Source organism: Colius striatus, chromosome 2, assembly GCF_028858725.1.
Source record: "Colius striatus isolate bColStr4 chromosome 2, bColStr4.1.hap1, whole genome shotgun sequence".
Classification (NCBI taxonomy): domain Eukaryota; kingdom Metazoa; phylum Chordata; class Aves; order Coliiformes; family Coliidae; genus Colius; species Colius striatus.
This window is the reverse complement of record NC_084760.1, coordinates 62,206,724-62,232,559: the sequence shown is the minus strand read 5'-3', so window position 1 is coordinate 62,232,559 and position 25,836 is coordinate 62,206,724. Positions and strand designations below refer to the sequence as shown.

Below are 25,836 nucleotides of genomic sequence, written 5' to 3'. Positions count from 1 at the left end.
TTCCTCCTGTGATTGTATCTGAGGTTCTTGAACAAGTGGATGCTGCATCCATGTCTACCGTATGGAGGATAAAATTTCCTTACTCATGTCCAACGTCACTCTCAATTTTAAGCAAAAATAGGAAGATGTTCTGTTGCATCCTTGCAGATATGTTGGTATCTAGTGTCTTCTTTGTATAGGATGAGTGATTGTGTAGGTGGAAAGTGAGATCATGCAACTGATCCTGCACACTCGCCTCACCCCTCCAAGCCAGTAAATAGACTTACTCAGTTGTCTCACTGGGTATTAACCACACTTGATAGATAAAAACATGTGGAGGAGTATCAAGACCATCCCTAACAATAACAGATAATTGTTCAAAGAGTTTATCTGAAGTGGAATCATACCTTTTGATTATGAATATAGGTGTAGAAGTCCACTTCGAAATTCAAGGGAAGTTCATCTCAGTTCAGCTATTTAGAGAGCAGTGGGCTTAATACCAGTGTGAAGTCAACATGGTACTGTTGTATTTAAAGATAACCTGTTGCTTTTTGTGTTAGGTGCTCTAATTATTCCTTTGTGCTATGCAACATCCAGAAAGGGACACCTGTGTAGTTGTTTTGTCTGGGCCAGGCTTTGGCAGTGAAGAGGCTACAGGGGTGGCTTCTTTGAACAAAGATCTGCCAGAAGCTTCCCCTGTAGCTGACAAGGCTCATGCCAGTCAATTCTAAGATGGACCCCGTAGCTGACCCAGGCCTGGCCCATTAGTGACTGAGGTAACACCTCTGTGATTAACGTACTTGAGAAGAGGGAGAAACTGCTGCACGGTTGCTAAACAGTAGCAGCAACAGGGAGTGAGAATGTGAAAACAACATCTCTTCAGACACCAAGATCAGTGATGAAAGAGGGTGAGCAGGTGCCCAGGCACTGGAAGAGAGATTCCCCAGTGAACTATGGTGAAGACCATGGTGAGACATCTGTGCCCCTGCAGTCCATGGAGGCCACTGGTGAGCAGAGACCCACTTGCAGCCTGCGGAGGACCCCACACCAGAGCGGGTGGATGCCTGACAGAGGCTGTAACTCTGTGGGAAGCCCACATTGGAGCAAATTCCTGGCAAGCCCTGGGAGTCCATTGGGAGAGAGGAGCCCACGCCAGATGTCCATTGCATGTCTCTGTCTTAGTGCATTTGAGAATACTTTGCACATCAATTGGAGCTTATACTGTTCTTTTCCACTGGTGTATGGCATACTTACCGCTCTGGTCATTATCTGCTTTTAGTTCTCCATACCTCAAGTATCTTTATAAAGTTCTTTTAGTGGTAGCCTCTCCCAACAGACTGGCTTGGCTGGATGGGTTTCCTGGGAGGTCAGCCATTCCTCAGTGTTTAGGTGTTCTCACCCCAGTGGTTTTCATTAATTGTTTCTGGTCTTGGAGATGTATGAGACACTCTTGACAGGAAATATCTAATTCCAATGATGCTGATGAGTCAGTGATGCAATCGTTTCCACAGTTGAACGAGAAATACTGTCGCGGTGTACTGACATTTCCTACCTGTGCAGACAGTCTTTGGGTAAAGAGAATATCTGTGCCAAGCATAGATAACCATGAAGAAGTTGAAGTAGATACCAATGTTTACTTGTTTCTGAAAGCTTAGCCAATGGTAAATGTCCTTGTAGCTTGTCAAAAGTATTCTGCTAATGCTGAATGGAGAGCTGCTATTGCAGTATGAAAATCATTATTAGTGTTAATACTGGCACTGAAATAAATTTTGTCACAAGCCCTTTACTTTCTATATCTCTGTCAGAAGGGTGTTTTACTATGTCTTTTAACCCAGAAGGGAAAAAACCCTCTTAAATACTGGTCTGTCTCAGAAGTTGCCATTACCAGCTTCCCTTTTGCCCTGATTAATTCTGAAACAATGGATATAAGGCAGTGGCCATGTGCTTAATACCAATTAGTCCACAGATATAAGCAAATATAAACATTAGTTTTATAGCTGCTCTGTTTATATTCATTATGTTTCCTCGCTGCACTGTATTAAGCAGATATTGTCAAAAAGTAGAGTATATGTGTGTGGTAGAGTGTTTGTTTTAACATTCTTCTTTGCCTTGTTATATTTTAAACAATGACTAAGAGACAAACTTTGACCACTATTTTATTTATTGCTCTCTTGATAACTAAAGGTGTTGCTAATAGCCAAGAGCAAAGGACGTTATATCCACTAGCAGACTTGCCCTTCTTGATCATGTTATTGTGCAAAATCTTTTTTTTTCTTGCCATTTTTTAAGAAAGGTCAGTTAGTAGAGATTTTACATGTGAACTTCTCAGTCTTTGCACGGATAGTGTAAGAAGAGCTAAGTGGATTTACACTGCAGGTAAGAACTGATAGTAACACAGTTTTAATATATGCCAAGCCTCAGAGATCTGATGTTCTTCTGTGTTTCTCAGGCAAGAAGAGTCACCTGTGTCCAATTTTATCACACAAATCTGGTTTCTCAGAGTGATAAGAAACCAATTCCCACTGTAGTGGTATTTTGTTCTCTTGGATGTATAATGGTGCATTTCAAGCTATTGTTGGGATGAATGCTAGTTAGCCTAATAACACAGTGTGACTGATCTGTGGTTGTTGGTATGTCTGCAGCTGAGTATGTGGTCACCCAGCTAATGTGTTGGTAGGCCGCTTCATTAAGACAGCTTTGTTGCTGTCAGCAGGCAAAGAGTGCTCAGGGTGGTTTCAGGAAATGGACACCAAGAGCTTACTGAACTGCCTGCTGCTGCATTTATGCCGCTCCTGCTACTTAGGCCAGAGCAGAGCTCTAGTCTCATGCTTATACCATGTTGGTGTGCCATTTGTTTAAGGAGATGGGAGAGAAAGTTGTGGTTAGATTTACTTTGTTGTTTGTAACCTAGTGAGACACAATAATTTACTGTAAGACTTACAATAAGACTTCATAGCTGTAGTGTCAAAGATGACTAGTAAAGATGAAGACCCTGCTACCCGTTTTCTTTAAATAGTATCAGTGACCTATAACCAGGTCCACTTTCATGTGGTTGAGAAAGAAAAATTTAATCTTGTGCCCAAGACTGAAGTCATAGAATCATAGAGTCACAGAATGGTAGGGATTGGAAGGACCTTCTAAAGATCATCTAGTCCAACGACTCTGCTCAAAGCAGGTCCACCTAGATCGAGTCACTCAGGTATATGTCCAGACAGGGTTTGAAAACCTCCAGAGAACAAGACACCACAGCTTCCTGGGCAGCCTGTGCCAGGGCTCCCTCACAGCAAAGTTTTTTCCTTAAGTTTATGTTGAATCCTCACAGGAAAGATTTTCCTCGAGTTTAAGTGGAACTTTTTGTGTTCCAGCTTTTGTCCATTACCTCTAGTCCTATCACTGTGCACACGGAAAAAAGTGTTGCCCCATCCTCTTGACATACACCTTTTAAATATTTGTAAGTATTAGTGAGGTCCCACCTCAGTCTCCTCCAGGCTGAACAGCCCCAGTTCTCGCAGCCTTTCCTCATAAGGAAGATGCCCCAGTCTCCTGACCATCTTGGTGGCCCTGCGCTGGACTCTCTCCAGAAGCTCTCTGTCCGTCTTGAGCTGTGGAGTGCAGAACTGGACACAGGACTCCAGATGAGGCCTCACCAGAGCAGAGTAGAGGGAGAGGAGAACTTCCCTCGACCTGCTCGCCACATTCTTCTTGATGCATCCCAGGATGCCATTGGCCTTCTTGGCCATGAGGACACATTGCTGGCTCATGTTCAGTCTCTCTCTCAAGTCTCTCTCTGCAGAGCTGCTCTCTAGCAGATCAATCACCAGCCTCTACTGGTACTTGTTGTTCCTTCCCAGGTGCAGGACTCTGCACTTGTCCTAGTTGAACCTCATTAGGTTCCTCTCTGCCCAGCTCTCAAGCCAGTCGAGATCCCACTGAATGGCAGAACAGCCCTCTGGTGAATCAGCCTTTCTGCAACCTTTGGTGTTGCAATAACTGCAGTTCTTCCACTTCCCTGTCTTTTACTCCTGTTTTGCTGAGTGTGCTTCCATACCCACCCTACTCATTAGTCTACTCTAACCAGAAAAAAATGTATTTACTGTGACATAGAAGATGTGCAAGAGCATTTAAAGTGAATTGTCAGTCTCTGATCTTCAGAGGACTTCATCCTGAGGGCTTACATGTTAAGAAGTTTCTGCTCTGAAACCTGTGCTTGGTCAATTATTGTTTTACTTGCCTTGAAACTGAAACTGGAAATACTTATATAAATATCCTACCTTTAATGAAGTATAGTCTTCCTACTCAAGAAATTGTATTGTTCAGTGAGTGGAAAATGCATCTCCCATTGCAGAAAGCTATTAGGTTAATTTCATCTGGGGGAAATGAGGAGGAGAGCCTGATAAATTCTAGTGGTTTATGTATTGATGACCAAACAATTCTTTAGGCTTAGTTAAATCCTGACTCTTTGGAAATCTTGACTTAGATTTGTCTTGGAAACCATAGGTCTTGCTCAGCTTTGCTAAACTTCTAATCATAATTTCTGTAACTTAATATAGTATTTAGCTGCTTTGCAGTGCACTTGACAATGCATTTCAGGTGCTTTATAGGAATTGTTTTAAATGAGCTTCCATTTGTTGCTTTGTGTTTGAATTCTAAACTTATGACTACTGCCCCATACACTGATCACTCCTTTGCTCACCTGAATTTCTCTCCTGATATTGTGAAATGTCTGTCAGAACAGCTGGTTTAGGTTTTTAATTGAACAACTGGTTCCCAAAGTACTCATACTTTCTGTGGCTTGCTGGAATTTCAGGTAAGAATTGGGCTGTTCCTCTCAGAAAATGTGAACACCAGCCCTGAGGGCTAACCTGGACTTCATAAATTTGACTTCTTGTTATGAATGACAACTCATCTTGAAATACGTAACTGCTAGAGTGAAAGGAAAGCTTCAGAGGTTCGGCTTATTCTAAGGAAGATACTGCTTTACAAAATGTGATTATCCAGAAGACTTGGATTTCACAGATTTTAACATGTAAAGGAAACAGATTCTCTTTGGTTACATAAGAAGTAAAAGTATTACAACAAGAGTTTATGCCAGTACCTTGGTATAATTTTTCTTACAAATGTTTCCTTATATTTGTGGTTCTTCTTTCCTCTGTTTAAGTAACTCAGGGCTCTTGTTTGAGGTTTTTTTATTTCTACGATAGGAATAGGACGAGATCTAAAAACATTTCTTGGAAGTGTGGCCCTGAATTATATTGTTAAATAGATTTGGCTAGCTGATCTTGACAGTTATATATATATGTTTATGTGTATATATATGCATGCGTGTGTATATATGTAAAATGTATACATAAGCAAACACACACAAGTTATTCTTTCTTCATGATCCTTGGAACATGCAATTTTAACATAGAATTTCTCAAGTATTATCTGTATTCGGACTTTAGTTAGGCTATATAACTTCTTTTCAAGTAGTATTTCTCTTTTAATCTTAGTTTTGCAATTCTAGTGAGAGCATGTTATCTTCAAGATTTGAGAATTAAGTCATGGCAAGTTGTGCAAATTTTCTTCCTGCTCAGTGTAACAGAAATGTTACCATAGACTTGAAGTTGCTCAAGATTAGACTTTTACAAGAGAGTTAAAAATAGAGCTTGTATTATGGCAGCTTCCTAAAGAAAATAAATGAGCCCTAATCTCACCCAAACAAAATATAATAGCAGTATTGTCATTCTTGGGGATTTTTTGTGATGTTTCTGTTTCCTAAAATTAATGAAAGTCAGTGTATGTATAATATTAGCAATGCACTGCCTTTTAAAAGTCAATAAAATGTATTTAATAGAATCCACACTGCAAATATTTATGTTAAATTGGATAGAAGGAGAGTTTTAGAACACAATATGAAGCTTTTATAAAACATCATGATTTTTGGGGGAGGAATTATTTTTATATTATGTTAGTCTCCTACATTTTAATCTTGTTTCTTGAAAGGCCTAAACTTGGTTGAGTAGATGTCTGTTCATCCTCCTGAGTGTGTATATCCTTTTTTTCAGCTTTTTAGTAATTTCTAACCTTGTAGGCTAGTTACAGTAAAGTGTGACTGAAGAGTAGATGTCTCAAAGATGCTACTTTTCAACAGGTTGGAGATGCCCTTTTACTACCTTCCCAGTTGAGAGCATGGCCACAAAGCTTATCTTTCACTGAATATCTTCATTACACTTTTGATGATCTAGATAAACAGTCAAGGTGAAAAGCTGTGGTTAGAGGTAGAATCTCTTACTAGATTAGAGAAACTTCAGTGTACCTAAGCTTTGCCTGCAAAGCTTGTCTTGCTATCTGTCTTTTCTGTCATAAAAACATCTGCAGGAAGAGTAAAGCAAGAAGAGATATGGGGAACCAGGCTGCATTTTTTTGTTCTGGTCTTAACAGATATATGTTTCTTTGGAAGAAAACAAAAGACCAAAACACAACAGAACAAATGAAAGAAAAAAAAAAAAGAGTGAACAGGCAGTTTGCAGGAGAGGTGAAAATGTGTCAGTTCTCTTGTTTTGCTCTCTTGATTGCACAAGCCTTTCACAGTGGAAATATGCTGCCTGATATAATAGAAGCCGTAACTGTTTATGCTGACACTGTAATTGCCGCTTGGTTTACGTTGATGTGAATCTGAGCAGATGAAACATGTTTTAAGCAAAACTATGAGCTACATTCCCTGTTTAATAAGCATTTATGCATGTGCTTAATCTTATTCAAGAAGGTAATGTTTATTATGAACAGAATTCAATGCACAATAGAATTCTTACTTACACAGGGATTTCTGTCGCTTTACTACCTCTTTCCTTGTCTCTTGTTCCTTGTTTTCTCTCTCTCCAGTCTTTCTGTATGAATCAGAATGGATCTGAATGAATGGTAATTTCTATTGGAACTTTTGCCTTTCTCTCCATTTTAAAGCTGCTTTCTTCCAAAGTACTAATACAGAATCTATACCATATGTTCTGAAGTGATGTACATGTATTGCATATATTTTTATGGTAACATGCACGTCAGGTGAAAATATCTCTCCAATGTCACTTTTTCATGTAAGATCTTCAATCAGCATGGTGTAGAATAACGAAACAGATTTTATACTCCAAGGCATCAAATTAACTGCTTGCTTTTTCTTGATCAGCAGTGTTTTTACGTGAGGAAATAGAGGTCTCATTTTAAGAAAAAGTAGGGGGGGAAAGGAAGAAAGAAAAAAGATTAAACCACATCCTGCTGACTGTAGTCAAAATTCAGGCGTAACAGCTAAAATGGGGAAATCCTTGATCTCTTATTTCCTACTTAAAATCAGGTGGTCTTATCAAAGCAAATTGTGTGAAGAGACATGGCATAGAAGTATTTGGCTGTCAGAAATGTATGGCATTGACAAATTTTCATTTCTCTCCTCAGATATTGCTGTCGTTGAGATGAGTGATGCCTTCCGTCAGCCTTCCCTGTTCTACCATCTGGGAGTCAGGGAGAGCTTCAGCATGGCTAACAACATTATTCTCTACTGTGATACAAATGCGGAGTCTCTACAGTCACTGAAGGTAAAAAATGGGGTCTGTTATGGGAAAATCACAGTTGGCCCAGCTCATGAAATGGGTTTTCTGTTTCCATAGGAAATACAGGCAGTGCTTGTGGTTTACAAAAGAATAGCAAAAATATTCTGAGGTCTGAAAACCATGGCCCCAGTGAAATGCTGAAAAACTCAGTTTAGTTTTCCAACAAAAAGGTTTAGATGACTTTTATTACAGTCTGTTTAAATACCTGAGTGTTAAATGGCTATTTATGGAAGCAAAAGTTGAGAAATTTCAGATGAGAAATTACTAAATTCATATTATTAATGGCTAAAATACATGGTTTTGTCACTCAAGAGAATTACTGGTGTTTGGGGTAAATCATTACATTACTAACTATCATGTGAGAATAGTAGCATGTAGGAGACAGCAAAATAATCCTTAGATTTTTAGCTCCTACGTAAAGTAGCAGTTTTCAGGCAATGCCTGATGGAGCCTCAGATGGCCTCTGGTGTGGCTTGCTAGGTTACAGCTATTTACATCAGGTACCTGCAGGATTTGCTGGATATTACCAGCAGTGTAGCAGGGATAGTGAAAACAACACTTGTGCCTGGTCCTCGGGGCCCCAGTTGGTTGATTTAAGGCAAGATTGTGGCTTAAGATGATGATATGGGGCTGTGAGTTATCCAAGAGGTTGATGCTGCCTTGGTTTGAAGCTGGTTTTAGTGCTGTGGCATACGTGAAGCTGCTTGGCATTCATGGGGGCAGAAGTAGCATGGCTGGCAAATCTGGCAGAGTTAGAAATTGCTGGGATGAGAATTTGGTGACAAATTTTTCTGAAAGCGAGGCCCACAAGAGGTTTGCACTTGAGCTGTACTACCCAGATTAGAGTGCAAGAACTGGCTCTTTCTATCCATGTATGCTCTGGTTTCTTGTTCTCTGTAACTTTACATTTAAAATGTGAAGATAATGGCATCAGACTAACTAGACCAATGTGAATTTCAACCAGTTTTGGAATATTTTAAAACCTCATAGAAATACTGCTTTTACTGTTCACAGTTTCTTCTGCTGGTAGCAAAATGTTTCTTAGAATATTTGACATCTCAAATACAAGTGCGTGTGTACTAATACCCAACTTTTGGGCATCATCCCTCTAGGAAAACTTCTATACAGAGGGATATGTAAATAGGTGTATATATAAGGGTGTAGTGTTTGTGTATTTATATATAAGTGTAGAGATGCACAGAGTACTTAGGCTCCTGTGTATATATAGGATGTATGTATAATTTTCTTGTCTCTGACAATACTCAATTTATATCGATTTGACAAGCATAGAAAATATATATTAACCAACCTTTTCATGTCACATGTCTATGAACAGGAATATTAGGAAGTCATACTGATAGAATAGCTTTCCTAGTAACTGTCCAGTGCTATCAACATTATTTTTTTTTCTTCTTTTTTATTCCAGGAAATCATTTGCCAGAAGAATAATGTAAGTATGAATTCAAGATACCAGTTGAATTCTAGACACTCCAAACTTCTGTTCCCTTTAATGTTATTTATCTTACGTTTTCTACTTGATTCATTTAACATTCTCCTAGGGTATTATACAGAGTTAGGTTCAGAATTTTGGAAATCCTAGCAGCAAAGCTGGGTATATCGCTTTGTTGCTAGGTACCAGGCTTACTTCTTACCTTGCCTCTGTATATCAGTGGTATTTTCCTTTCTGCCTTCACTTATTTGTCATATTTTTTCACACACCATTTATATCTGTCATCTTGTGGTTCTGGTTTTGGGTTTTTTGTTTTTTTTTTTTCTATTGCCTTTTCCTGTACAATGTTCTTTAATAAAAACACTAAAGTACTATATTGAAAGGGAGAGTTGTTTGGAAAACGATGCTCGTTTTGGAAACCCATAGCTACAGTTATGAAAATATATGTATTTATAAAGAGACAGTGTGTGTATTTCTGGAAGTTGAGTCCTGAAACCTGTTAGTCCCAGTGCAGTGCAGATCCCTGTCATCCATCTGTGACTACCAGTCATCAAACTGTAGATTTCTGCACCTTGGCATCCTTCTGGTTTCTGAGGTTGGCCTTGCAAATCTCCATTCCCTTTTTCATTCCCAAGTTCAAAGGAACCAAGCCTATGACCGAGAACACTGCCTTTTCAATGTGGTTTGTGCTGGAGCAGCAGGGCTAGTCAAGTCAGAGTATATATCTCGCATGCTGAGTTGTTCTTGGCTTCACTTCAGGATTTATTGGTAGCCATATATCCTAAAATGTAATTTTATAACAGTTAGTCTTTGGTGTGAAGATACCTTGAGGTGCTATGTGTATGCTGTATAACACCATATATTTGAGTCAACTTTTCTAAGGGGCATAAGAAGTAGTTAATTTTAGAAACTGGTCAGGTTTCATTTCCCAGAGTGTTAAAGCTGCCATAAAGACTGCAGTATTCCTGGTCTTACTTTTTTATTTAACAGTGAAAATCATGAACTAATTACTGATGTATGCCAGTATGAAACTTGACTTTTTTAAAAGGATACCATTGACTACTGTAGCTGCTAGTTCCTAAAGATGGCTTCAAAACCAATGCAGACTTTGACCCTAACATGCCATTTTAGTTTACATATTATTTTGTTCCTCAAAAAAAAAAAACCCAAAGAAGCATAGAGGGTTCCATATAGAGTTTCTGTTTCAAGCTCTGTCAAAAACTGTATTTGAGAGACTTGCATCACAGAATGCTGTGAAGGTGATGTACTTGACTAAATGTTTCTCCTTTCTCTAATGGAAGTGGGGTTAATTATCAGTTAGACCTTTGCACAAAACAAAAGACAACAGTAAGGCTTTTTTATGTAAATGAATATATCGCATTCTGTATTTTTGTTCTAGTGGCCCAGGATGTAGAAAAAATGGCATGACTAGTGTTATTTCCCTAGAAGGGTAGGGGAAAGAGCTCTGTTAGCAGGAAACCAGCAGGAGATGACTGATACAGTAGAATAAAGGGGAATTCTTGTTGCCTTGTTTTATTTTTAAATTATAGTCTCTAAAGCTCAAGGAGAGGTATGTTAACTTGGCTTTCATGTACTTTCATTACACTATTTTTTGTTTAAATTTGGATAGGTGGCTGTGAAACTGACACTTGCCACTTTTAGAAATGTTTCAATGTATGCCACAAAAAGAATGTGTTCCTTGAGAGCCTCAGATGTTTTCAAGTACATCCACATAACATCTTTTCTGGGAGGAAGTATTTTCCCAGGGATTAGAACAGGAAAGTCAGTGAACCTGGCTTAGCAACTCTGCAAATGATTTCCATTTATTTATTTATTTCTCCTCCTTTTAACTCATGTTTTGGCATGATGTCAGTCAGATCACCTGGAAATAGACTTTTGACAATGTTGGTGCGTGCCTAACTATTGACTATAATTCCTGCTTCATGAAAATCGTGTTTCTCCATAAATTGTAAGACTCTTGGATAAATGGGTATGGTGAAGGTGCTGCTCTCGAGAGGCTCTGACTGTGATGTTCACACTTACCAAAATAGACACACTAATGATTATGTGAGGTTGCAAACATGAAAAAATGAAATTCACATATGAATAAAACAGTTTAGTTCTGTTGTTCTGGAACATGTTTTTTAGTAGCACGAAACATCACGTGCAACAGAACAATGCTATCCCTGACACCAGGGGATTAAAAAGGCTGCAAAACAAGTGTGTGCACGCGCATGTGTATCTATATATATCTGTCTAACTGAAAAGCCTTCTGTTTGCTTTTCCTGAACCTTGTATCCCTAAAACTGGTGGGGAGGAAAAAAAAGAAAATCCATTACCAACTGCTTTGTTCCTTTCTCTGACTGGATTTTTGTGCTTAATAATAGTCAATACTATGTTGCATAGCTAGGATAAGCTGCCTGGAGCCTGTCAAGGCAGAGCAGTGCAAGATAACGTAGACTCATTTCCTGTTATATGTGGTTTTATACCTATTTAGTTGGACATTTACCAAACGTTGTGGTAATACCAAAGCCATACATTTTTACAGGGAGTGATACTTTGACAGGAGGCAGCTACTTTGGTATTTGAAAGCTTCAGTTTAGTTTTCGGTCTTAACTGGTTTTTGAGGTCAATGAAGCAGCGGAGGCATTCTAGAAATTACTAGTAAAGACTTTCAGTCACAATCAGATGTTGGTATAAAGGTTACAGTTCATGGCTGTACTTTAACTCATCAGTTTTCATTCCACCCTAATTTTCCCTGGTTTGGATCTTACCAGCTTTGGAGAAAAGCTGTGGGTCTTGTTCCAAATGGCCATTTATTATTTAGTTATTCTTTAAAATTCACTTCTTGCCAAATTTGAGGAAGTTTAAATTGCAGGCATTATACATACGATTTGCAACCAGTTGCAGTAACACCTTGACACAGTACTCATCTTTCAGTTCAAGCTGCTTACTTGCACCAGGTTGGAGTCATAGGTGGCCTTGGGAGCTGCCTGGGATGTGAGACTGTGGTCCAGCTGCTGGCCTGATCAGAAAGGCAATCAAGAGGCAATGGAAACTGTTCTACTGGGCGACTGACTCTCAGGCATTAGCAAGTAAGCAACAGGGTTAATATTGTATGGCTGGGACCCTTAGTAATAAGTGTTTTCATTTTCTGGCACTTGGAGGGATCAGAGATGTTAATTCCACAGCCCTTACTAACTGCCTCCTGTTTAAGGTGTAGCTTGGGACACAGTGTGCTGTAGTGCTCGTTGAGAGGGACAATAGGCATGCCAGAGGTGTGCATAAGCTTGCAGCCTCCATATAGGTACTGCTAGAAAACTGTAGATCCTATAGGATATATTTAGCTATTGGTCTCTTTCACTATGGAAATAAGGGGAAATACTCTTAATACTTCTCACTCAACTAACAAATTATGTGGGAGCAGTTTGATTTTTTGCTATTCAGGTATATAAAAATGTGGTGTACTAACCTTCAGTAAATATTTTGTTGATAAGGAGAGCTGTGATATTTATTGTTGTTTATGATGCATCACTATCTCTTACTTGTTCTTTTTTAATTATTTGACTAATAATTGGCATGTACTTTCCTTGGAAAAAGTTAGAACTTTTTTTCCTATGTGAATATGATGAGAGGACCTTTTTTAACAAGCATTTAGGCTGCGGCATGACTGCAGTAAAGTGTTATTGCTGAGCATAAAAAGAAAGAATACATTCCCAAAGAAAACGTGAAGTATTTAAAAGAATAGACCCAGTCTCTGTGCTTCATTTCATTTGAGGTGTGAGGATTACTTATGTTCCTTTTCAAATCAGTTGCAAGGCTGTAATTCATGTAAGTGAGATTTGAAGTAAATCCAAACTGAGTCTACTACATTCATTAAAACATCAGCACGTGTTGTTTTACTCTGTGTTTGGGGGATGGAGGGTATAGATTCAATAACCTGGTTTAGGATTTTGCCATCTGCTACATGTAACACCAGGTGCAACCAGAGAAAAATATCATCTGAAGAATTGAAATAAAAGCAGATATTTCTCAGAAAAAAAAAAACTAGAAGAAATTTAAAACAATTTGATTTTAATTAGAGGACAGGCAGCAGGAGGAACACTTCCTACTGTGAGAGATACTACCTGGTTCTGTTACCTTGGTGTAGTGCTTCCACACTGGAGCAAGTTCCTGGCAGAACCTGCAAATCCAGTGGGAGAGAGGAGCCCATGCCAGAGCAGGTTTGCTGTCAGGACTTAGTAGTGTAGTCTTAAATTTTGTAACTGTAGAGCTATTAAGACCATGCTATGTCCATATTTAAACTGAAATTGCACACAGTCTGGAATTGTTCAGTTTTGCACAGTAAGTGAAGCAGGAACATTAGAAAAATACAAACCAATTGAAATATTTGCAAAAAATTAATTACAGATTTTGTCATTTTTGTGGTATATATTTATGCATGTGTAGCTGGCTCCAGCCAGTACTTCCGCCTTCTGATTAATCTGAGTGATTCAATGAAATGGGCTGACAGTGTTTCAGAAGGTGGCCTGATGTTGCCAGGTACTGAGTGTGCTAGTCCAAAACCTTCAAAGATATGAATGTTTATATCTTCTAGACATAACTGGTTTAGCTGATCTGAGAGGTCAGGCCAAGTTTACCTTATCTAATGTCCCAAGTTCTTGCGCATCAGGCTGAACTATAGGAACTATTAGTAACTCATGGCCTCTCCCAGCTGCCTGCTCCTCTCAGGCTCCCATTGTTGCCCAAACACAATTAAGATTGGTCTCTTTGTAGTTTGAATTTGTGGTGGTGACACGTTTCTCCCTAGTGGGAGACCATAGACTTTCTTAAAGCAGTCTTGCCGTTGCTGTTATCGCATCTTTCTCCCACCACAACCTTTATTAAATAATATATAACTTTTAATTCTTTCTTTCTTTTCTTTGGTCACCAGAGCCACTGCATGTCTGCCTTTGTCAGGTTCAGTTGTTAAATATCTAATGTGCTCCTTAGCTAGGAAATTGAGGTCAACGTTTCATCTCTTTCTTAACTTTACTGCATCTGAGGTTTTTTTTTTCTATTTTTTTAAAGCCTATTTCCTAAAGAAATGAAATTTTAAGAGCTTTCTCTATTTGACTGTATCAGCTAAATTTTAGTTGTTTCAGAGATACAGAGCTCCTCACAAAACAGAACTGTCTAGGTTAACAACCAAATAGTGCCCTGGCCACGGAAAAGGCTACTGTTTTTCCATGTTGCTTACCACCTAGGACCAAGGTGAGATTCTACCTTGAGACAATTCCCTGAGAGCCCTGGGAGCTCCCTGAACCATTGTAAAATAATTTTTTTTGTTTCTTTCTTTTCTTCCCACATAGTGATTTCTTGTGACTTTTTACTGTTAACTTCTTTCTTGTTAACTGTTTCCGAGTGCTACTGGAACTATGCATCTTCTATAGCAGGCTTCACAATATAACCAACTTTTTTTTACCCTCGGGTAACAGGAAAAATGCATGTAAACTAATTTTTGCTGTCTCTCTTATTCCACTGAAATAGATACATACTTCCTATTGAAGGTGCACTTGGTATCAGTTGATAAAAGCTCTTGCTCAATAATGGACTTAGGTACTTATCCTTTGTAGGAAGAGTATTTTTCCTGCCTATGAGATTTCTTTATGAAGACTCCAGTACTGTCTCTATAGGTGGCCTGACTGTTACGCCAGGATAAACTTTTGAGTTCTGTGGATTTCAAAAGCTGGAAACATCCTTTTTCAGAGTTTGATTTTTAATTAAGACCTTAACTTTGGAAACAGTGTGCCAGAGGTCTGAGAAGGCCTTCCTGCAAGCAGTCTTAAATTTATTTGTAATGCACTGCGAAAGAGTTAGGAAGTAAAGTGCTTACCCTGGGATAGCTGTAGCTACTTCACTGTTTCTCTTGGCTCCAACTTCCCAAACTTCTCCTTTATTTAAAATAGGAAAGTTAGAGAATAGGCTGCCTGTGCTTCACAGTGGCTCTTGCAGCAGTCACTCCTTACCCTTGTCCTGTAATTACTGAAACCAGATCCAGCAAATTTATAATTTCCTCTCTGCTTTTGATCCAGGTTTATTAGGTTTTATCGGGGCCAAAGGTTCATCTAGTCACACTTCAAAGCATGTGATCACCTTACATTTTAGCATATTCTTGAGCAAAAGTGCTCATTCAGTTCTCCATAGTAAAGATGGAGCAGTTTGGGTTCTAGCATCACACTCCTTAATTGCGTGTTAAAAATGTTGTCATACACTTTCCAGTTCTCAAGTTTTTTTTGCGATTGCTACACTCATGCACAGAAAAATGTACTCTAGCTGTTCAACAGTAGTAGTTTGTAGTTGTTGAAGGAAGAAGACTAAATTAATCCCTGGGCAAGGCTGTGTAAGCTGTGACCTCTAGAAAAGTTCTGGGTTGGTTGAGCTCAGTGGACCTTATGTAAATGCTTGTATCAATTACTTTTCTGTTTTAAGGAGTTTGTCCATATCCCTCAGAAGTGCAGGTGGAATTGCCTTTATAGCAAGTTCTTATAGTTTCATAGTGTAATAGGTGTAATTAAAAAACCCCCCAATCTAACAGTAATTCTTGCACTCTTTTTAGCCAATCTGATCTGTACGCAAATGTGGTTTCTGACGTATGCGTGCACATAAGTTTTTCCAGACTAGAATGTGTCAATTCTTTCATGTTTTTAAAATCTAATAGTGCATATTAAAATGCATATGTTAAGCACACACCTGGTATTGTGCATTTGAAAGCTATTCAGTCACTGCTCTGAGTGCATGGAGCTTTTTGCCAGAAGAGTCTCTGAAGTGATGTCCTCATTGCTGTATTGACTTCTGGGAGAGCAGAAGCAGCTGACCAGAAAGTAATTAACCTTGGAAGTAATTTAAGAGTACCAAAATGATGAGTCTCAAGAATTCTTTCCTTAAGGCTGTGTTTGCTGGGATGCTTGCCACTTCAGTAGTGGACTCTGAGCTTTGAGAGCCAAATGTCAGAACTCTGCAATTTTGATGGTGTTCTGTCTCATAGTTCAGACCCTTCAAAACCACAAATATTCAGCAAAGTTTCTGTGTGTGTCTATCTGTACTGACACACATACCACAGGCATCACGTATCTTGCCTCCTTCTTTACTGAATGTCAAACTTAAGTGAGTATTTTTGGTGAAGTGTCTATCATACACTGATACATAAAATCAATACAGTTTAGCAATGCTGTTTCATAAGTGTTCATTCTGAAATACGTATGGTTTAAAGTCTTACTGGCCAAGAAGGTTTGCTATATAGCATGTAATTTAAGTTGTCTTTGTTATACTAAACAGAATCATTTTGCAGTTCATGTGAGGATTAGCTTTCTCCAGAGTTTTCCTGTTGTGAGGCAACTAGATTGTGTTATTGTTTTCAACATCTGTGAGCCTAACTATACTAAATTACAGTATAATTTATAGTATATAGTATACTAATATACTATACGTACTTGGTCTCTTCTGAACATCAGTCACTTTTAAAAGAGTGTATGTCAGCTTAACTGCCTGCCACTTTTGGGAGGCTAGGGCATGCCCTCAGAATTGTTTTGCCTTCAACCCAGTGACTATTTTAAGATTAATGTGATTTTTCTAAAAATACTCTCTTACAGGAAGCAGTTCAGAAATCTCAACCAATACATTACAGGTGTATGTCATTTAAAATGAAACTTGAATTTATGTAATTCTAGGATTCCCAGGTAAAATCTTGGTGTTGCTGAAGTGAGCAGCAAGTCTTCCTTTGACTTTCACTGGTGAAATTGTTTTATGCTTAGACTTGTCAAACCATAACTGCCCTGCCCTAAATATTGCATCTTGTTTCCCTACAGATGTGCACTGGTAACTACATATTTGTTCCTTATATGGTAACTCCACATAACAAGGTGTACTGCTGTGATAGCAGTTTTATGAAGGGTCTAACAGAACTGATGCAGCCCAGTTTTGAGTCACTGCTTGGACCTATATGCTTACCTCTAGTGGATCGATTTATTCAGCTCTTGAAGGTGGCACAGGCCAGCTCAAGGTGAGTTGTCTTTCTGTACCCCTTTTTAAAATTAATATTTTCCTGCTCGCTCTTGCTTCAGAGTGGTGTGATATTTTGCCTTCTGTTCAGATAAGCTGATAATTAGTAATTTAGCTTCACCAGATCTCTCTGTTGATGTTGCTTTATTAATAAATGTTCCTCATATACATTGCGGGAGAGCTGCAAGGCCACAAAAATACAAATGCAAAGGTCCTGTCCCAAGTTACTGATGTGAAGTTGTTCATCTCCAGCCAGTATTTCCGGGAATCCATTCTGAATGACATCAGGAAGGCCCGTACCCTCTACACGGGCAAAGAGCTTGCAGGAGAGCTGGCAAGGATTCGACAGCGAGTGGATAATGTTGAAGTCTTGTCTGCTGACATTGTAATAAACTTGTTGCTGTCCTACAGAGACATCCAGGTATGAATCCTATGCTCGAAGATAATCTAAACCATAGTGAATTAAATTGCATTCTCAGTGAAATTTTTAGTGCATCTTGCACAGATTTGCCAGCAAACTATATGAATAATGCACACTAGTAAAAATGTTTTACAGTGTCTCCACTGGTGCTTTCCACTTGATTTTGTTGTTAATGTTATAGCCTGCCTTTACAAAGCAGAAAAGTTTTCATTTTATAACAGCACCTTAAGAGTACATAATGTCTAATATAATTGTATTTCCACATTACTATGTGCTGAACAGCCTCTAATGTGTCCTTCTAATAGGCTATGGTAGCATTCTACTGTTGATAGGTATGTGTATTCTTTGTCACCATGCTTATGGCATTTCTTGTGGAAAAATAACGTTTCATACACATTTCACGTTCTAGGATGGTGCTAGTAATTGCTTACTCTGTTACATGTAACTTCAACTAGTGCTCCTTAAACATTTTGAAGCACTTTGGTTTTGATTTTGCTTTTGTTTGTTTTGAAATCTACCAGCAATTAAGCTACTTAAAAATGTGTGGTATTGAAAGATTTTTCTTTCTTTCATAGCTCATGTCTATTTCAGAGTTTTGGGATGCCTTAACTCAGATACAGTCTGCATTGTAGTGTCTGTACAATGTGAACTTTGATATGTGTGCAGCCCCTGAAGCTAACTTTAATCATGAAATAAATGTACTAAAATATCCAGACATCCACATTGAAGCAGTATAGGAGATGAGATTGTGTTTCCCTACTAAATACTGGGCATATGCACATTTCTGAGTAGTGGCAGGCTGCTTCTAATTTGAGACAGAAGAAACTGAAATCTATAAAACTTACAACAAACTGAAAACACTTCTTAGTATGAAATAGGAGGTTCTTAGTTCAAAAAGGAGTTTATATAGACATACCTCAGTACACATAAAACTTCATTATTCACTTCTTTTTGAAGGATTACGATTCCATTGTGAAACTGGTGAAAACTTTAGAAAAACTGCCTACTTTTGACTTGGCTTCTCATCACCATGTGAGGCTTCACTATGCATTTGCACTGAACAGGTAAGAACCTACCCTGCCTTCCAAAGTTGGAACAGTGAATCAGAACTGCAAAATTACACACAGGGTTGGTAATCCCATGTAGATTCCCTACTGGAGTCTTCATGTGCAGGTCTACAGTTGTGGTAGTTTGAGCCTGGCTGGATGCCAGGTGCCCACCACACTGCTTTATCCCCCACCTCCTCAGCAAGCCAGGGAAGGGGAGAAAATAAGATGGGAGTCTTGTGGGTTGAGATAAAAACAGTTTAATAAAGAAGCAGCAAAGCCACACGCGCAGGAAGCAAAGCAAAAGCAGATAAGCTGTTACTCTCTACTTCCCATCAGCAGCGATGTCCGGCCACCTCCCGAGAAGCAGGGCTTTGGTACGCGTAGCGGTTGCTTTTGGAAGGCCAGAAATGAATCTCACCTCCCCTTCCTGCTCCTCTCCCCCAGTTTATATTACTGAGCTGACGTCATATGATATGGAATATCTCCTTGGTCAGCCTGGGTCAGCTGTTCTGGCCGTGGTCCCTCCCAAGATCATGCCCACCCACAGCTATTGGTGAAGGTGGGGGAAGGAATGTTGGAGGGACAGCCCTGATAATGTGCAAGCGGTAGTCATAATATTGATATCAACAGTAAGCGCAGCACTGCAGGAGCTGCTGTGGAAAATCACTACCATCCCAGACCCACTACAACAGTTTTCACTGAAACAACTTTGGAGACTTTGAGCTTCATGATTGATCTAAGCTTTCTTTATGATCTGATGGCAATTGCAGAGGCATGGTGGGACAGCTCACATAACTGGAATGTAGTCATGGATAGCTATATCCTTTTCAGGAAAGACAGGCCAACAAAGTGAGATGATGGAGTTGCTTTTTATGTGAAAGAGCAACTGGATTGTACTGAATTCTGTCCAGGCGAGGATGAGGGCCAAGTTTAGAGTTTGTGGATTAGAATGAAGGGATAGGCTAGCATGTGTGATACTGTTGTGGGTATCTATTACAGGCCACCTGATCAGGATGGGGAAGTTGATGAGGCCTTCTACAGGCAACTGGGAAAAGCCTCAAAATCACAGGCCCTGGTTCTCATGAGGGATTTCAGCTACCCAGACATTTGCTGAAAGGCTTACATGGCTAGTCACTTACAGTCCAGGAGGTTCCTTCAGTGCATCGATGGTAACTTCTTGATGCAAATGGTGGATGTGCTCTACTGGATCTTGTACTCACGAACAAACAGGATCTGGTTGAAATGGTGAAGGTTGAGGGAAGACTTGGCTGCAGCAACCATGAGGTGGTGGAGTTCAGGATCTTGTGTGACAGGAACAGAATACCAAGCAGGATCACAACCCTGGACTTTAGCAGGGCCAACTTTGGCCTTTTCAAGCAATTGCTAGGGGATATTCTGTGGGACAGGATACTAGAAGGTAAAGGAGCCCAAGACAGTTGGTCTGTATTCAAGGATCACTTTTTCCAAGCTCAAGATCAGAGCCAAGAGACTCACGTGGTTTTAAACAGGGAACTGTTGGGCAAACTCAAGTGGAAGAAGAGAGTTTCTAGATCATGGAAGGAAGGGGTGGCCACTTGGGATGAATATAAGACTGCTGTCAAGGGATGTAGGGAGGCAACTAGGAAAGCTAAAGCTTCGGAGTTGTGCCTTGCAAAAGAGGTCAAGGACAACAAGAAGGGCTTCTTCAAATACATTGCAGACAAAACTAACACTAGAGGCAATGTAGGCCCACTGCTGAATGAGGCACATGCCCTGGTGACAGGGGATACAGAGAAGGCACGGTTACTGGATGCCTTCTTTGCCTCTGTCTATACTGCTGGAGACTGTCCTTAGGAGCCCAGACTCCAGAGGAAGTCACATTGAAGGAGGAGTTGTGTTTGATTGATGAGGACTGGGTTAAGGATCAGCTGAGCAGTATGGATGTGCAAAAATCTGTGGGCCCTGATGGGATGCACCCACAGGTGCTGAGGGAGCTGGCGGAAGTCATTGCTAAGCCACCCTCTATTCATCTTCTATCTGTTGGGTAGAGCAGGAGAGGTGCCTGAGGACTGGAGGAAAGCAAATGTCACTCCAGCCTTCAAAAAGGGCAAGAAGGAGCAGCTGGGTAACTACACACCCGTCAGCCTCACTTCCATCCTTGGGAAGATGATAGAACGACTTACTGGGTACTGATTCCAGGCATTTAAAGGACAAGAGGGTCGTTAGGAACAGTCAACATGGTTTTACCAAAGGGAAGTTATAACCAGGTAGATAGATGGTGGCAGTGCAGTGGATGTGGATTATCTTGATTTCAGTAAAGCATTTGACACCATCTCCCACAGCATCCTCACAGTAAAACTGAGAAAGTGTGGACTGGATGATCAGGCAGCGTGGTGGATTGTGAACTGGTTGAAGGGAAGAAGGCAGAGCGTTGTGATCAATGGGGCAGGGTCCAGTTGGAGGCTTGTATCTAGTGGAGTCCTTCAGGGGTCAGTGCTGGGAGTGGTACTGTTCAATGATCTTGGTGAGGGAACAGAGAGCATTGTCAGCAAGTTTGCTGATGATACTGAACTGCAGGGGGAGTGGCTGACACACCAGAAGGCTGTGCTGCCATTTATTGAGACCTGAACAGACTGAAGAGTTGGGTGGGGAGAAATCTAAGGAAATTCAACAAATGCAAGTGTAGAGTGTTGCATCTGGGAAAGAAAAAACCCATGTACCAGTACAGGTTGGGGAATGAACTCTCAGAGGGTAGTGTAGGGGAAAGGGACGTGGGAGTCCTGGTGGACAGCAGGATGAACATGAGCCAGCAATGTGCCCTCATGGCCAAGAAGGCCAATGGCATCATGGGGTGTATTAGAAGGGCTGTGGGCATTAGGTCAAGAGAAGTTCTCCCCCTCCACTCTGCCCTTGTGAGACCGCATCTGGAATATTGTGTCCACTTCTGGACCCCTCAGTTCAAGAAGGACAGGGAGTTGCTGGAGAGAGTTCAGCTCAGGGCCACCAAGATAATGGAGAGCATCTCCGTTATGATGAAAGGCTGAGGGAGCTGGGGCTCTTCAGCTTGAAGAGCAGACTGAGGGGTCATCTCATGAATGTTTACAAATACGTAAAGGGTGGATGTCAGGAGGATGGACCCAGGATGTTCTGAATGATGTCCAGTGATAGGACAAGGGGGAATGGGTACAAGCTGGAACATAAGAGGTTTGAAAGAAACATAAGAAAAAACTTCTTCACTGTGAGGATGATGGAGCACTGGAACGAGCTGCCCAGATGACTTGTGGAGTCTTCTTCTCGGGGGGGCATTTAAAACCCACCCTTAAGATTCTGTGATTCTGACAAGTTCCTGTGTGACCTGCTCTGGAAGAGGGGTTGGACTAAATGGTTCCTTCCAACCCTTAAGAGTCTGTGATACTCACAAATTCTATTATTTTTCCTTTAGAGTGTTTGAATTGTCTTTGGATAAGTTTGCATCATTTGTTCATTTTGGCACCTAAATCGGAATCAATAAATACCTATCAGTATTTAACATTTCTGTACAAGTGGCAGTGCTGCAGCATTTGTGTTAACTTAGACATGATCTCATTCAAGACTGAGTTTTGGTAGTCTCAGGAGACAGGAGCAGAGCTTTCATCGAATGTCCACCAAAAGATTTTGTTGTTACAATTGTAAAATAATTTTCATGTTTTCTGATAACATGCAAAATGTGCCACATGGAGCAGCATGCTCTTCTTCTTTGGGTGAAATGAGAGCTAAGCTTACTTGATTGGATTTTTTTTTTGGACATTGGCAGTTGGGCAAGGTGCTAAAGGGGATGTTTCAGAAGAATTTGCAGAGGTTTTGTGCTCCCTTGCTATTTTCACAATGAACATTTTGCTATCGACGTTTAGAGGAGTAGACCAGGTGTCAGCAGGCACTGAAATTCTTAGCTACAGAAAATGTCTACAGACCTTTCTGCTTCTCACAGATTTGAATCTTTTAATCCAGGTTTGATGAGGAGCCCCAAAACTGTGTATCATGTTACAGTGATATCCAAGTATGTCACAAGTAATTAGTTGAAAAAATAGACATGTTTTGGAACCAAAAAAACCCACCAAAGCTAAACAAAACTCACAGCTATCAGGCATTGTTTTGTCTGAATAAAATATCCAGTTCCTTTTTTGTTCCTTTATACCAGGTATATGAAGATATTGTGTCCTTTTTGTTCCTGCTTCGCCATAAATATGTGGAGCTTTGTAGATTCAATTATCTGTCACAGATCTGCCACTTCTATATAGCCTTCACAAAGGTCACTAGGTTTACCTGAGAGTTCTAACAAGTCTTGTAGATCCACCATTTTCTAAAATAAAGTCACCTTGAAAACAAGACTTGACTACTTCACTGAGGCACCAAATCTGCAAAACTGCAGTACAATCTTTTCAGGCAGATCTTCATACTTCATTGGTTCTGTTGGGACTTGCTGCAGACTGAAAGGTCTGTTTTTATACACATAACTCTAAGATGTAGCCTTTGAGGATATTTGCCATAGAAAAGGTCAACACTTTACCTCCAAAGGAGTTTGGATCAGATTTTCCTTCCCTCCCCCCTTTTCCAGATTATGTATTCAACTAGAATCCATGACAGCCAGGAAAATGTTCACACTTTGGTTTACGCTAAGAAGGAATTACTTGGATTAATTGTGGCTTTCACCTTATTGAGAATATACAGGATGTTTCCTGAGCTAAGGCAGGTCTGGAATACTCTGCTGTGGAAGCTTTTCCTCTTGTTTCTAATCTAGGTCACTAGTACGGAAGGATGGAGCATCTCAATTAGTCAGGATTAGCCTGAGCTAAATCAAGAAAGTGTGTGAGGGTGTTGATGGAGGAGTAAGCAGACAGAAAAGTAGAGACCTTTGTCTCTGGAGACCAGCACAGTGTAAACGGCTCATATTACAAAACACTGTTATGCCTTACTGATTTTGTTCTCATGTTCACCTTGCTGCTACTGGTTTGCTTGAGATAAGTGATAGTTGATTCAAGAGGTGAAAGAGTTATCTGAAACTATTCTGAAAATTGCACTTCTGTAATGAAGGTCAGATGAAAAACATAAAAAAACTGCAGACTTACCCTTGTTTCTTTGCTTGAGTGGTCAACATAAGAAGAGAAAACAAAAGGAAGCAAACCTCCAACAACTGGGCAAGTGATCAGTTGGCATGGGAACTAAAGTAGCACAGGCCTGAAGGAGACCTACTTGCTCAGTTGGAAGCACTTGATTTCCTTTCCATGTGATTGGAGTAGTTGTCCATCTTAAATGAGTACGTCAGCCTTGCTGTGCCACTCTAGAAGTACTTGAAGAGCCTATTACAGCCTCGTAGACTGAGGGGACTTTTCTGATTTTTTTAGAATTTGACTGATCCAAAGGTCAGGAAGAGAAGGCACTGGGTTTCATTTGTCTTTCTCATCAGGGTGAGACATTGATAGATCTTGACTCAGCATGCAGACTTCTCAATATTTGTTGGCTTTTTTTTCCTCAGGAAAGTAATTTATACTGTCTGCCTTTTCTCTTTTTTCTTATTTTTGTTATGATTTATGTACTCAGTTGTCCTGTGTTACCCTTTCTGCTTGATTTAAACCTTTTCTTCCACATCACTCCCTTCTGGACTGCGTACATGAGCTCAGAGGTCATGAGCTCAAGGTATCACTTAGAGTACACACACAATGATCTCTGAGGTTTGACATAGGCACTGCCTGTGCAGATATGTCAGAACTTTATGTTCTTATAGAGGGAGAATTTAAAAATCTATTACTGAACTTCTGATGAAGTAATATCTGTATGAATATGGATATGGCTTTCAATGTGTGGTTTTTTCCTTCCTGAGGTAGCTCTCTTGCAGGCTTCTTCAATGGGGAGCTTGCAAAACAGGTAGAAAACCAGTTCTGTATATTCCAATTCAAATTGTAGCCACTCAAATATTACAAATAATTCCTCTGAAAGAATATAATACCCTCCCCAAAACACTGAAGAATAGATTTGTTGAGAAAGGATTAATTTGCTTGTTCAGTACACAGATACATAAAAAAAATTCTAAACTTTTAATACTAAATGATGTGTGTATCTAAACTGTGAGTCATGGTAGCAATTATGTGGTTTATTTGTCTGAAGTACTTTTGTTAATATTATTTTATTGGTTTCCCTTCCTAACCGCCTCTGTCATGAGAATTTAGTCTGGTTTGTGCTTTTTGGGTTTGGTTTTTTTTTGCTTCACATTCAAAATGTATATTTAAAAAAATCACAGACACAAGATAGAAATTTTTTTTCCTTTAAAGTGTGAATTACTATGAAAGAAATATTAGATACGAAACTGAGGTTGTATCTATTTTCTAAGAAAGTATCAAGTGATCTTTCTAGGAATCACTCTTGAGGCACTTGTTCCTGTTGTCAGATCTTGGCTCTACCTGATCCTTCATGAGGAGAGAGAAAATGTTTGGGGACTCTTGTAAAAGTACCCTGTGATATTAAGGTAAAAAAGTGGAGGGGGAAGTGTGTATATATGATAGTCCATTGTGTCTTGAAGCACGCTTTATGGGATGAGGTCATACATGTGTATTCGAACATGGTCATGAGAAAGTATTTATTTTTAACTTTGTTGATTTTTGGATCAAAAATTTTATTTTTTTTAACAGGCGAAATCTACCTGGAGACAGACAGAAGGCTCTAGAAATAATGATACCTCTGGTAGAACAGGAAGACCAAGTTGCTTCAGATATGTACTGCCTGGTTGGTCGAATTTACAAGGACATGTTTTTGGAATCTGGGTTCACAGATACAGAAAGCAGAGACAAAGGGACGTTCTGGTGAGTACTGTTCTCCTGGTCTGTGTTGTTTTATTAGTTTGGGGAAAATACTCTTTATTCAAGAATGTATTTCACCTATTTTTCATACAAAATGTTTGACATTGATAAGGAATACACTGGATTTTCTAATATTCTTGTTTGGTTATTAAGAGAGAGAGATTTATGTTGTTCATAGATCTGGTCCCACAAAGTACTTGAAGTGCCTCAGACTTTAAAATGTAGGTAGCTTTCATCAGAGTGTGGTTTCCTTCTTTTTCCTAAATGTGAAGTCCTCTCCTTACTATATTATTCTTGGGAATCTAGGCCAGATAATCAACTGTGAATCAGAATCTGATAGATTTAGCTAGGTAGTCTTAAAGGTGTTAAAGTTTAGGATTAACTATTTCAGCTTTTTTGTTTTGTTTTGGGGTTTTCTTTGTTTTCCGTGCTTACAATGAATATGACTGTTCCAAACTCATGCTGTCAAAAATTTCATCGCTTCATCACCATATAGTATATGTACATTATA

The 25,836-nt window shown here is 39.6% G+C and overlaps 1 protein-coding gene across 2 annotated transcripts in view; it reads left to right on the top strand.

Annotated features, from left to right (window-relative positions):
* Window positions 1-25,836, top strand: part of MAP3K5 (mitogen-activated protein kinase kinase kinase 5) — a 107,598-nt gene that overhangs the window by 24,582 nt on the left and 57,180 nt on the right. For both annotated transcript variants that reach the window (XM_061990753.1, XM_061990754.1), the window contains exons 2-7: window positions 7,402-7,541; window positions 8,983-9,006; window positions 16,854-17,047; window positions 17,299-17,467; window positions 18,425-18,531; window positions 25,158-25,328. In XM_061990753.1, the coding sequence (XP_061846737.1) occupies window positions 7,402-7,541; window positions 8,983-9,006; window positions 16,854-17,047; window positions 17,299-17,467; window positions 18,425-18,531; window positions 25,158-25,328 (805 nt within the window). The remainder of the gene's footprint in view (window positions 1-7,401; window positions 7,542-8,982; window positions 9,007-16,853; window positions 17,048-17,298; window positions 17,468-18,424; window positions 18,532-25,157; window positions 25,329-25,836) is intronic.